The sequence below is a fragment of the Dromiciops gliroides genome, chromosome 2 (genome assembly GCF_019393635.1).
Source record: "Dromiciops gliroides isolate mDroGli1 chromosome 2, mDroGli1.pri, whole genome shotgun sequence".
NCBI classification, from domain to species: domain Eukaryota; kingdom Metazoa; phylum Chordata; class Mammalia; order Microbiotheria; family Microbiotheriidae; genus Dromiciops; species Dromiciops gliroides.
Genome location: NC_057862.1, coordinates 164,066,640 through 164,080,638, shown reverse-complemented (window position 1 = coordinate 164,080,638; position 13,999 = coordinate 164,066,640). Strand labels below are relative to the sequence as shown.

Genomic DNA, 13,999 nt, shown 5'->3' with positions numbered 1-13,999 from the left:
CACTCTAGCATCTTTGCCAAGATAACCCCAAAAGGGGTCATGAAGAGTCAGATACAACTGAAAATGACTGAACAACAAAGATTCTTTCCAGTTCTACATTATCGTGTTCCAATGTATTCTAGCACCCAGTATATTTAGATGGGAGGGGGGAAGACAATGAAAAGTAAATTACTGGCTCAACTAAGACATTGTGTGGTCTTTTGCAAGCATGCTATCAATACTTTTATGAAGGCAGTGTATTTATTTCTCTTCTTAATAATATCCTTACTACTGAGATTTCTGGATTAAAAGGAATGATCAGTTTTTAAACTTATTCAAGCATATTTCTAGCTCTCTATCCAAAAAATTTGCACCAGGGTGTAGCCCTAATCAACTGTAATAGAATGCTTTTCCCCTGAAGTCCCAATTATATTTAATTTTATCCCTTTTAGATTTTATATTTTTGCTCATCTGTTGTATACAAGTTTTTATACTAAAGTTGTTTAATTTGTATTTTTATCACTAGTAACTTTTAAGTGGTTACTAACAACTTGTAGGGTTTTTTTCCTCTGAAAATCGCTTGTTCTTATCTTTGACCATTCTTTCCTTTGGAAAACAGGTATTGTATTTGTAGATACTCTATGTATAGTATTGATTTCCAGAGTCTCTTCTAGATCTAAAATCCTATGAAGATGAATTCACTATAAATTTGCAGTTAAAAAAATTCTCCAATACCTCCCCCCTTTTTTCTGACTTAGTGAATTCTAGCTTGCAAAGTTCTCCCTGCCCCTATTCTCCCCCCCAATATATTTTGTTCCCATGAATTTCTTCCATGCATTGAATGTATATTTTTTCCTTTATATGATTGAGCTGTTGCTTTTTCTTCCATAATAAATGATTTTATTGAATATTTATAGCACCAACCCAATTAGTTTATTTTTAGCATCTGGTATAAAATGAATCTAAGATTATTTTTTGGAAACAGTGCTATCCAATTCTTTTCAATATTTTTACTGGATGAGTCCTTTTTCAATATTTCTAACCATGAGTTTATAAAACATTAATCTCTTGAATATATTAGGAGTTATCACTTACTTTAGCAAATCTTATAAATCCTTTATCATACACCACAAATAATGAATGTTATACCTCTAGGCATATTTGGACTTTATTTGGCATATTTAAATTAAGGATCTTTTTAGCTTAAGATAATCAGACATCCCAAGTTTGGTTTGATTTATTAAATTCGACCAAGGCTACTGGTAAGTCAAGGTCTTTTTTGGAAAAAAATATTGTTTATGAATTGTTAATATTCTTTTCTTTTTAAATTTTGAGTTCCAGATTCTCTCCTTCCCTCTTTCCCACCCCTCCCCTACTCACTGATGAGGCAAGCAAAATGATACCAATTAGACATGTGAAATCATGCAAAACATATTTCTACCTTAGCAACGTCATAAATGAGCATCAAAAAGCAAGAAAATTATACTTTAATTTATACTTGGAATTTTTCAGTTTTCTCTCTGTAGGTGGACATTTTTTTTTATCATGAGTCCTTTGAAATTATTGTCTTATATCATCATATTGATCAAAGGAGCCAAATCTTTCACAGTTGATCATTATAATATTTTTGTTACTGTGCACAATGATCTCCCAGTTCTTTTCTTTTCACTTTGCATGAGTTCATATAGGTTTTGCCATGATTTTTTTTCCTTCTGAAATCAAGCCCTACCACCATTTCTTCTAGCAAAATAGTATTCCATCATAATAATATGCCACAACTTGTTCAGAGAAAGAATGTAATACCACTACCCAAAATACTTGATACTTTTCTATATAGGTGTAGGTCAATCTTATCAGTAATGTCCTTGGGCTATCTAGACAAAAGGATCTGTCTTCCCTCAGGACTCCTTTATGATGCTGGGTCTGGTTTGACCCAGATGAATCTTACTTTCAACCAGAACTTAGAACTTGAGTGTGGGAGGAAGAAATGGCTAAAAAAGAGGGGGAAGATCACTGGGTCCCCCAAGATATCTATTATTAATAATTATTTTTGCATAGGTGTGAATCTTTAATCAATAGTGATTTAGAACATTTTATGTGACTATAGATAGCTTTGATTTATTTTTCTTAAAATTCTGTTCTTATCGTTTGACCATTTAACACTTAGGGAATGGCTCTTATTTTTATGAATTTAACTCAGTTCTCTATATATTTGAGAAATTAAACTTTTATCAGAGAAACTTGCTGTAATTTTTTTTATATTGCTTCATTGTTTATGGTACCTTTTAGCAAAATGTAGTTTCCCTGATTATCTCTGTTAATTGGGTCTATTTTTGCTTTTCCTTTATCTGAGATCAATGATTGCTACCCTTTTTTAACCTCAGCTGAAGAATAATAGATTCCACTCCAGCACTTTAATTTAAATCTGTGTGTGTGTTTCTGTTTCAATTGTTTCTCTTGTAAACATTGCAGTGTTGGATTACCTATTTTGGTATCTGCTTCCATTTTATGGCTGAGCTTATTCAATTTGCACTGACAGTTAATCATGAATTTTCTTCCTTCTAATTTTCTTCTGTTTATCATGCTTTCTCTTTATATAATGTCTTTCCTCAAAAACCTGTTTTGCTTTTGACTGCTGCCTTTTTTTTTTTGGTGAGGCAATGAAGGTTAAGTGACTTTCCCAAGGTCACACAGCAAGTACATGTCAAATGTCTGAGGCTGGATTTGAACTCAGTTCCTCCTGAATCCGGGGCAAATGCTTTATTCAGTACACCACTGCTGTCTTTCTTAATCCAACCTCCCTTTTTTCATTTCCCTTCCCTCTACCGTCCCCCTATACCCGATAGATATCCCTTATCCCCTTTCACTCCTTTTTTTTTCCTGTTGGGTGAAGTAGATTTCTACACCCAACTGAGCATGTATATTTATTCTTCCCTCTAAACCAGTAGAGATGATAGTGAGGTTCAAGCATTGCCTTACCATTCCTCCTATTTCCCCCTCCATTATTAAAAAACAAAACAAAACAAAACAAAAAACTTCTTTGCAAGCCTCATTTATGTGAGAGAAATCTCCCCATTCTTCCTCTTCTTTCTTCCCTTTCCCAATTCAACCCTCTTTCTCACTTCATTTTTTAATCATAAAAGTATTTTATTATTTTCCAGTTACATGTAAAGATAGTTTTCAACACTTGTTTTCAAGAGATTTTTAGTTCCAAATTTTTCTCCCACCCTCCCTTCCCTTCCCCTTCCCCAAGACAGCAAGCAATCTGACATAGGTTATATATGTACGATCACATTCAACATATTTCTGCATTAGTCATAATGTGAAAGTAGAATCAGAACAAAAGGGGGAAAACCTCAGAAAAGAAAACAGTGTCAAGTTCTTTTTGATGTTGCTGTTGATCATTTTTCAGTCTATTTCTTGACTTTGAAATTTATGTTAAAGTTTGACCCTGCTCACCTTGGTGTAGGGAGTCCCAAGCTTCAAGCTTTTACAAGCTATTGTTTATAAAGCTAGTTTGGGGCAGGGCGGGGGGCAGTCTGTGAATTTTCAGTGCTTCCAAAGTGCTGTGATCCAGGGAGAAGTGTGGTTACTGCTCACCTAGTCTATGCTTTGATCTTTAAACAGTAAAGGCCCCATATATCCTGCAACCATAAGCACAAGAACTTGGTCCTGGAATGGTGACCAGGTTGCCTACTCCCTTATGATGTACCGCAAGCATTACTCTCTGTCCTGGAACTATGAATGAGCAATAGAGCTGCCAATCAACACCAGAAAAAGGTCCCTTGTAATCTCCTTCTAACAAGTTTTTCAACTCCCTTATCCTCTCTGGTCTGAGCACCCATGCCAGTGGCAGAAATCTCTCCTACATCTTGACCTAGATCAGGTACTGTACCCAAGTTAAACCATTTTCCAGAAAATATTCTATAGCTCAGTCTTGTTTCTCTACCACACTTCAACTTTCCATAAGTTTTCCTAGCATTTCTTCTCACAGTAGTTGCAGTATGTTGTAATCTCATCATATTCTTCCCACTTCTTGCTTATAGTGGGTGGAGAGCACTCTAGAGTCTGATTGAATGGTTGCCAGATATTACAATGTTAGTTGTGGAAGAAGCAAGTGATTGATGGTGTAGTGTATCTGCTTCTTTAATTACTGAAGAAATCAGCATCCGTTTCAGGGAATTTTTAAAACTTAAAATGTAAATTTATTTATTAGGTTATGAGTAAATGTTTGCCTGGCTTGATTGAGGGGATTGTGAGGGCCAAAATTTGATATACGGAGCGTTATTTGGGTGACTCACCTTAATATTGGGGTCCCGGAAATATGAGGGACCTTTTAGATTTAACCCTCCCCTCTGAACTGCCCTTTTTAGATATTTCTCCCAGGCCAATAAGGAAGGAGCCTCTAAACTTTAGTTCAAAAGACGATCAGATTTTATTACTCAGGAATTAAACAACAAAGGTGAAACTAATAAAAATCAAAGATAAGGAAATAGGAAAATAGAAATATAGATAGATATTCTTAACTCTAAATTTAGCCTATGCAATCCCCAGACCGTTTTCCCATTAATCTAGTTCAAAGGAATTTAGGGTTTTCCGTCATTAACTCACCAAACACCTGAACAGCCCGCCAGTCTAAGGCTGTTCCTGCACCACCAGGACAGCAGTCCCCGGACAGAGAGCTAACTAGCATTCCGGAAGTGCCCTCCATCCTCCCTTCAGGGAGTGTTCAATCCTTTCTCCTCCGAAAGGGAAGGTCCTTCAAAAACTGCCTATACCACAAATAATTTTTACCACAGGATAAAGTGGATATTGCCTGATACTTCAGTTCCCAACTTGGTGATTAAGGACATTTCTTGAACTCTTTTTAAAAAAGTAATAAATGATAGAGCTTTTGTTTTTGCTAAAAGGGCCCTTAGAACTCCAACCTTTTTTCCCCTTTATTCCTGTCTCTATTCTTTTCTACCTCTAATTTTCTCCATCCACCTTCTCATATCTCCTTGTTCATCTTATCTCCATATCTCTGTTAACCTCTTTTCCTGTTTTTTAAATCTTTTTACCTCTACCTTTCTAACTTCTGAATTGCCTAACTTTGAAATAATAGTTTATTTGCTAGGAGTGTATAAATGGAATCTGTCTGTCACTGCCTAGGGAAAGCCAACTAAGAAATGCATATGTGTGTGTATACAGACACATACACATACGCATATGCATACACACATGCACACACACATACACACACACATACATGTATGGGGCAGCTAGGTGGCACAGTGCATAGAGCACTGTCCCTGGAGTCAAGAGGACATAAATTCAAATCCAGTCTCAGGTACTTGGTACTTACTAGCTGTGTGAACTGGGGCAAGTCACTTTACCCCATTTGCCTCAAACATCCAGGTCTAACCTCCAGTCATCCTGATATATAGTTTGCCATGGGACCCAGATGGTTCTTGAGGAGAAAGTGAGACTGGTGACTTTGCACAGTCCTCCCTCATTTAAATGCAATTCACGGCAAGTAATGATATTTCCTCCTTATGTCATGGTTTGCCTTGAGAAAGAAAGAAAAACAACAACAATATGCATACACACACATATATACACATAAACATACATATATACATACAAACATCTATATATGCATATATATTTACTATATTCTAAGCACTCTCCTTTCTTCCCACCATCTACATTGTAGACAAACTGGCAAACAGGTATCAAAAGGCATTATTACAACCTCATTAGTACATGTAGAAGCTAGACAGGGCAAATTTTATAATTCCTACCCTGTTACAGTGCCTTCATAAAACAGACTTCATGAAGGATTTAACTATCTTCTTTGTGTGATACTTCTAAAGTAATTTCCACAAAAAAACTTGAGCAAATTATATCCATCCTATTTTATTTTACTTTATCCAGACTTGTGACTTTAAGGGTGTGGAGAACTTCTAGGTGTAAAAACTCTGCCCAGTGATGCACATATACAATAATGATTTCATAATGTTGCTTCTAAGAGAGTTAATGGGGCCCTGGGAGGTTAAGCAACTTGTCTATGGTCATACAGCTACTAAATGACAAAAATAGGATTTGACCCAGATCTTAATAATTCTGGGGCCTACCATATATCCATTATGCCATATAAATTATTTTTTAAAATAAATGATATATGCCTATTCAAGATGAGTTTTAAAAGTTTTAACACTGGTGGAAGAGCAAGGGTAGGAGGGAAGTAATTTCTAAACAATTGATAATCTTCTTATAGTTGCTGATAATTTAGGCCTAGACCAAAAGCATTGTTCACTTTGGTTTCAAAAACAACAAAATGTTTTCTGCTCAGTATGATTTTGTTTCATAAAGAGTGACTCAATCCAAGAAGAACATGATTTATAATCCCAAAGTGTTAGATTACTTCATGCATCAGTTGAGTAATTTGGGGAAGCTGGAAAGGAAAAGCAGTGGATCTTTATATTAATATCTTATTTCCCTCGTCCAAGTTCAGTGTTGTTGTTTTTTAAATGTGTGACATTTCTTGCCACCAGAGCTAAAATTATACTTCTGATGGAACATTGTTTCGCCTGCTAAAATAATGTCTTTTTTACAGGGTTGGGAAAGGACTGTATGGTATTGACAGCATGCCTGACCTCCGCAGGAAAAAAACCTTGCCCATTGTCCGAGATGTGGTAAGTAACTTCTGGGCAATTATCCTATTACATGTATTGTTTCCTATTTCATTTTTTAAAATTGCCTTTTGGATTAACTTTTTAGCCTACAACTGTTGCATGGATAAAAATATCCAAGATGGTGGATTCATCTAAGTGTTCCATTTATATTTTCTTCCTTCTCCTCAGTGAAGGTATACATTCTACATATTTAGATGTGCTAGTAACCCAACTTTATGCCTGCTATTGATGCAACTTGAAATTATGAACTGAAGCAAAAATCATCCTACAGTTAAGTAAGAAAGTATTCAGCAGAGTGCCATATGAACTGAGGTGAACAGGTGTATTTTGGTCCTTTTAAAATGGAATTGTCTGCATTAAGGGGGAAAAAATCATCATGAGTTTAATATACAAGATTTAAAGACTTATTCAAGTTTTCAATACACTCAGCATTCATTTATTACTGTGGAGCCAGGTAATAGTAATTGAGGTAAAGAAATCAGTTCAGGTAGGGCATATGAGAATTCTGACTCTTCTGGTGAGGTCTGTTCTAGACAAAATTAACTAGAAATTGTCTTTCACTGAAGAATATTAATTACCACTGGAAATTCCTGTGGTACTCTAGTCATTCAAATGCTCATTAGGCCATGCACATTACAGAGCTTCACAGTGATTAGTAATCTCCTACAATTTTCAATGAGAGCTGAGTAGTGGGAAAAGTAAACAGAATAGGAATCTGAAAATGCCAGCTTAAACTTAGGACATATGCAAGGAAAGTATAGTAAAAGGAATCATCTACTTGTATACTGCTCACTTTGTGAGTAATATACCTCCTTCCCTATCCCTCTTTTTCTTTCTTCCTCTTCTTCCCTCCCTCCTTTCCTCTCCCTCTCAGTCTCTTCCTCCCCTTCTTCTACTCTGTTTCCATCCATTGTTATGTTTACTCCTTATTAAACTTCCCTTAATATCTTTGAAATGTGATTAAATGTTAATTAATGAAATAATAAATAACTAAGGTAAGAAATCAACTTCAAAACCAGAATAAAATATGTTCCAGATTAAAGAGTATAGAAATACACTATTTAATATTATCTGTATGTTTCCTTCTTCCAGAATATCAGAAATCTTCATTAAAATAAAATATAAGTTAATAAGTTATAAATTATTATGTATTTTTTCATGTCTGACAAAATATTTTCACATTTTTCCTATGTATTTGTTAGAATACACCATTTATTTCTGGTAATGTATAAAAATTTGCCGTTAATATCAGGGATTTTTATTTCTGCTAATGATAATCTTTGTAAAAGTTATCACTATAGTTATAAGGTAGAAAAAAATGAGTTCAAAATGCTTATATTATAAAAGAGGTGGTTGTGTGTACATAAAAATAATTATCTCACATTCCTATAATAGAATGTGGAATTTTACAAATGTTTTATGTTTAATATCATTATACGTTTTTCCACCTTTAAATAGCTAATTATTCATACTCTGTTTCTTCTCACTGCTGGAATTTTTCAGGCCATGGTAAGTGTTTTTTTTTAATTCATTCAATTAATGTTTGTTGAGATCCCAAGGGTACATCATGAGGGAAAACTAGATTGTAATATAAGGCAGAGTTAATAAAAGAATCTATCACCTCATTCAAAAACAACAAAGAAATGGATAAAGACTAAGTGTAATTTTTGAGAAGGAGTGGCAAACCATTCCAGTATCTTGGCCAAGTAAAACCCATATGGGGTCACAAAGAGTTGGACCCAGTTGAAGAATGACTGATCAACAACATAATTTTGTGACCAAGAATAGACAAATCAACCCCTGTAAATTTGGGGGGAGGTGTCTTCAGGGATAGTAGATCAAGCTGCTGGAAAAAAAAACTTTGAAGGTAAGCTTGCTTTGGTTTTTACTCAGGGAATCTTTCTTCTTTAGATAATATAGTAGAAGCCATAGATCACCAAAGGGAAATTATGTTTGCAGTAGAGCTTGGTTCAAATAGTGATTCTCCTGCTTTTCCTGTGTTTGATGGCCACTTTTAAGGTAGTTATAGTTGTCATTTTCTGTCATTAAAACAAATACACACACACACACACACACACACACACAAAAAAAAAACTTTGCATGCCTTATATATCCTAAATCTTCATAGGTGTCTCATTTTGACAATCAAGCCAATCGGGCTATATCCTCATAATGGCAAATAAAAAATGCAACCCTGGTATTTTGACACATAATCTTGACTCATTCCTTATTAAATCAGGCTATTTTTGAAAAAGTATTAAAGCATTTTTCAGGTTGGATCTAAATGACCATTCAAATGAGGTTATAAAATAAAATTTAAAAAGTCCCAAATCAATGCTCCATATCCATCATCTATTAACATGAGCTTAGTTTGCAAAAAATTCATATAATATATCAATTTCATGTAATAAATCAAGTTTTATCTAACAAAATGATTATTTTAAGGGATTCTTTAAAAAAAAAGCTATAAATACCATTAAGTTGTGGTATAATCTTGGGCACATCAGTTAGTAGTATTTACACCTTACTTATTCTATGCCGTTGTTCTATGCTTTGGCATAGAACATTATACCCTTCCATTTAATTTCAATCCCATTATGTCATTTGATACTCAACTCTTGGTGTTAAGCAAAACAGGGATTTTCATCTCTATTGTACATGAAAGGAAACAGGCTTATAGGGGTAAAGTGGTTTTACCCAAGGTCACATTGATAGTAGGCATTAGAATTGGAACTCAAGTCTCTTGACTAGTTCTTCCCTAATATCATGGGCCCCATTGCTCTCCTCTGGAAGCTCTTAGGGAAATGGTCTAGATGGTGGTAGCTAGGTGTCTCAGTGGATAGAATGCTGGGCTTGGAATTAGGAAGACTCATATTCCTGAGTTCAAATCTGGCCTCAGACCAACACTTACTAGCTGTGTGACACTGAGCAGGTCATTTAACCCTGTTTGCCTCAGTTTCTTCATCTGTAAAATAAGCTAGAGGAAGAAATGTCAAACTACTTCAGTGTCTTTGTAAAATAAACCCCAAATAAGGATCACAGAGAGTCAGACATGAATCAAATGACTGAACAACAACTAAATGCTTTCAATTGCCCCCATTTATCTATAATATTGTATCATTCTGTATTTATAAATGTATAAGTAAAGGTCTTATAAAGATCTTGTTAAAATAAATAAACGGCCACTCTGCCTAATGCTACCAAAGGAAATAGAAATGGAGATGGCACATGTTAGTGTCCTCCTTTTAAGGTCAGGAACTATTAATATTTCACATATTGTAATCTGCTCTTCTTGCTCTATTTATTAGTAATGGTTTTCTGATATTTGCTTTAGACATTAGCTGCCCGAAAATCTGGAATCTCCTTGGCCATGGTTATTAGGACATCTCTGAACAATGAAGAATTGGTAAGTGTGATCTAATGGAAAAATGAATTAAGTTATCCAAGGGCTTACTAAGAGGGAGGGAGTAGGACAGAATCCTACAGAAAGTTTATCTCTTTAAGTTTTGATGATCATGTTCGCCAATGTATAACTGAGATGAAAAATAAACAAGGCTTCACTGGGGCATTCTTCCCTGAGATGAATTATATGCAACACATCATATGTAAATGATATAGCACCGTTTCTCATTAGTCCCTCAACTTTCTTGAGTAGTAATTTTTAGGTACTGTCCCTGCATGCACTTGTGGATTATAAGCACCTTCGTGACAAGTCATAACAGGTCCTCCCTACATAAAGTCCTCTGCATGGAGTGTGGCTGGCACCACTCTCTCTGTCCCCTCAGATCAGGATCTCATTTTGGATAATCACAAGCTATCAGCAACATCCAGTCTGAGCACTTCTCTGTCCCTTTTTATTGTCACAGATAAACATTTGTTTTTCATATAAGCCATATTGGTCCTATACAGCCTCAAGCCCTGCGCCTCTCCAAACTTGCCTTTTCTCCTCTGTTTCTTTGTTTCTCTGTCTCTCTCACTCTCTCTCTGTCTCTGTCTCTCTGTCTCTCCACACCCCCCCCATCTGTCTCATTGGACACAGGAACATAGATACTTTTACCACTTTTAGTGGTTACAAACTCTTTTGGGTGGGGGGAAGAGGAAGATAAAGAAGGGTGGATCTAGACTTGTCATTTTATTTGTAAAGGGAATTCTGGGTTATAGAAGTCCTGCTACTAAGGAAGATAAGAAAGTCTTCTATAACATGGTTTAAGAAAGTTTTCTCAGGGTGTGATAACATAAGGGATAGAAGCCAAGTCTCTACCACAAGTCTGGTTCTCTGTTTATTAATAATAATAACAAAAATAATAACTTAAATTTCTATTATTTAATAATATGCTCTTATGCATTATTATAATTATTATTAGAATTAATATTTATATAGCAATTTAAGGTATATAAAGAAGCAGTTTACTTACATTAACAAATTTGATCCTCATAACCACTATGTGAGGTAAGTTCTATTATTATTCCCATTTTCACCCATGTATAAACTGAAGCTAGAAGAGGTCAAGTAACATTCCCAGGGTCATGCAGCTAGTGTTGAAGGAAGAATTTGAGCTCAAGTCTTCCTGTATCTTGTTCTAGAATTTTATCCACTTTAGCAACTGCCTGACTCTTCTCTATAGCAAATTTAGGTACTGAGCAATATGGCAAAAATATGCCCAGGGAGCTGGAGTATAGACAGTGTAGATGACTAGGGGCCTACGAGGCTAGAAGGGAAGTCTTAAGACAATTTTGGCCCAAGGACTGAGGGTGGGGTGGGAGCTGGAGTAGGTAAAGGAAGAAGGATTTGGGGGCAGCTAGGTGGCTCAGTGGATAAAGCACCGGTCCTGGATTCAGGAGGACCTGAGTTCAAATCCGGCCTCAGACGCTTCACACTTACTAGCTGTGTGACCCTGGGCAAGTCACTTAACCCTCATTGCCCAACCAAAAATTTTGAAAAAAAGGAAGAAGGATTTGGTGCATGAAAGTATGGGTGCTCTCTGACATTTCTATTATTCTTCCCCAGGATTAGGGGATAGGAGACTTCCCCATCCCTCCCTAGTGCTACTTCCTTCATCAGTTGTAAAACAAGAATATCCTTCACCTGGGTTTTGGGGAACTCCTTTATATTGTCTTTGGAAATAGGGAGTTTGATTTTTATGCTAGACGTGTGTTCTCATGAAGGTTAAGGAAAAAAGAAAGGAAAATGCAAAGACTATTAAATTTAAGCTTCACGTTTGCTAATTTCATGATTTTATTCATTTTTTTTTGTCACAGCTATGCTTTAGCCTAGAAATGACCACTCAGCTTTGTGATGTGGCTGAAGGCATGAGGAAAAGCTTCTGGTTTGTGGGGTGGTAGAGGTGAGGTCAGAGACCACAGAACACCCTTTCAAAAGCCTCAGATGTCCATTTCCTAAGGGCACATGTATGGCGATGTAAATGAAATGTGACTTCTGTAACACAGCCCTATTTCAGCGTCAGACTTGACAAGCTGTCACATTCAGTTGTTACATGAAAACCAACGATAAATGTAAAATAGAATAAAATGAGTTCTTCGTTGTCAGAACTCTTCAGTGGCATCCTCAGGGTGAAAAGAGCTAGCTAAAAGTATTTGCTTTTATATAAATGATAAAGGGCTGACCAGGTGAAAAAATAGCAAGATGTTGATTTTCTGTTTTCATAAAAGCAAAGCACTGTTTAAAAAAACAACAACAACAACAAGTTATACCTTCCAAAGAAATTGAAGATTTCAATGATTGATCCAAAATCACAGGTCATATTTTACGGTCAACTTCTTCATTGAAATTGTGTCAGGCGTGAAAAAAAGTAAGGCCAAGTGCTGCCTTCTACCAAATAATTCTTCCCCTTTATGAATGAAAAGGGTTAATTTAAGTTTGGGATAAGTGAATGAATTGTATTCTCCAAAGATGTTCTGGACTAAAATTTAATGTTAAGATAATATACAGGGGGCGTCTAGGTGACTCAGTGGATAAAGCACTGGCTCTGGATTCAGGAGGACCTGAGTTCAAATCCGACCTGAGACACTTGACACTTACTAGCTATGTGACCCTGGGCAAGTCACTTAACCCTCATTGCCCTGCCAAAAAAAAAAGAAAAAAAAAGATAATGCACAGAGGCATGATTTTTTCTCACTTAGCCAGTATGGTAAACCAGTTCAGAGACAGAAAGAACATGATTTAAGTTCTGATTGACACATACTAACTGTATGACTCCAGACAAGTTGCTATAGGTTGGTCTCTTAAAGAGGCTAAGTTACAGAGGAGTTGGCAATCTGATTTAATGGAAGCAGTTTCCACTTTGAATTCCTTACACCAATTGTAATCACAGGTCTGAATATCAGTAACAAAACATCTGAACAGGAATTGGTAAGGAGAGTAAAATTTTATTTTTCATAGACATTATTTTCTTTTTTAACTTTAATATTTTTAAAAAAAATTGATTTCCAGTGCTCTCCCTCCAACCTTTCCCCCACTCATTGAAAAGGCAAGCTATCCAGAGCAACTAGGTGGCAGAGTGGATAGAGCACTGGCTCTGGATTCAGGAGGACCTGAGTTCAAATGTGGCCTCAGACACTTGACACTTACTAGCTGTGTGACCCTGGGCAAGTCACTTAACCCCTCCCCCCCAAAAAAAAGAAAAAGAAAAGGCAAGCAATATGATGCCCATTATACAGGTGAAATCATGCAAACTATATTTCCATATTAGCAACATTATTTACTTTCACTTTAGACATTACTATGTGCAGCTCATTACTATGTCTGAATAGGTAGTTGTCACCATTCCTGCAATATACAATTGGTAAGATTTTTTTCATATCTTTAATATAAAGTATTTGGAAGATGTGCTTGAATTCAACTCACTCAGCAAGGGTTTGTTAAATGCCTACTATGTGCTAGGTGCTGAGCTAAGTAGTAGGGATGCAAAGAAAGGCAAAAGCAAAAATTGTCCTCAAGGAGTTCATATTCCCCACCCTGACTCCTGTCCTCCCAGACCCATGCCTGAGACTATAAAGAGTAGAATTTGTACATTGCTTCAGTATTGGCAGATTCTCAGAGGAAGGGCAGGAAGATAGACCCTCTGTGGGTATGATGTTCTGTATCCATGTGAACTACAAGTCACCCTGTGCCTCAGTCAATCACAGGGCTTCCCAGTGACTCCTGCAGCTAAACACAAAGTCTATTTCCTGTGCTGATAAAATCAGCTATTATTGGTACAAGTACAGTGTCAGCAGCTGACTGACTAGGAGACATTCTAATCATAAATGCTGTTGGCTTTACTCATCTATTACCACTAGCCACCCTTATTTCATAATTATGCATCTGGGTTATGTGAAGACAA

General features: G+C 36.1%; 1 protein-coding gene across 2 annotated transcripts in view; it reads left to right on the top strand.

The window, feature by feature from the left end:
• UNC13C (unc-13 homolog C) overlaps positions 1–13,999 on the top strand; it is a 716,794-nt gene that overhangs the window by 241,259 nt on the left and 461,536 nt on the right. For both annotated transcript variants that reach the window (XM_043984190.1, XM_043984189.1), the window contains exons 5-7: positions 6,578–6,656; positions 8,160–8,165; positions 9,991–10,062. In XM_043984190.1, the coding sequence (XP_043840125.1) occupies positions 6,578–6,656; positions 8,160–8,165; positions 9,991–10,062 (157 nt within the window). The remainder of the gene's footprint in view (positions 1–6,577; positions 6,657–8,159; positions 8,166–9,990; positions 10,063–13,999) is intronic.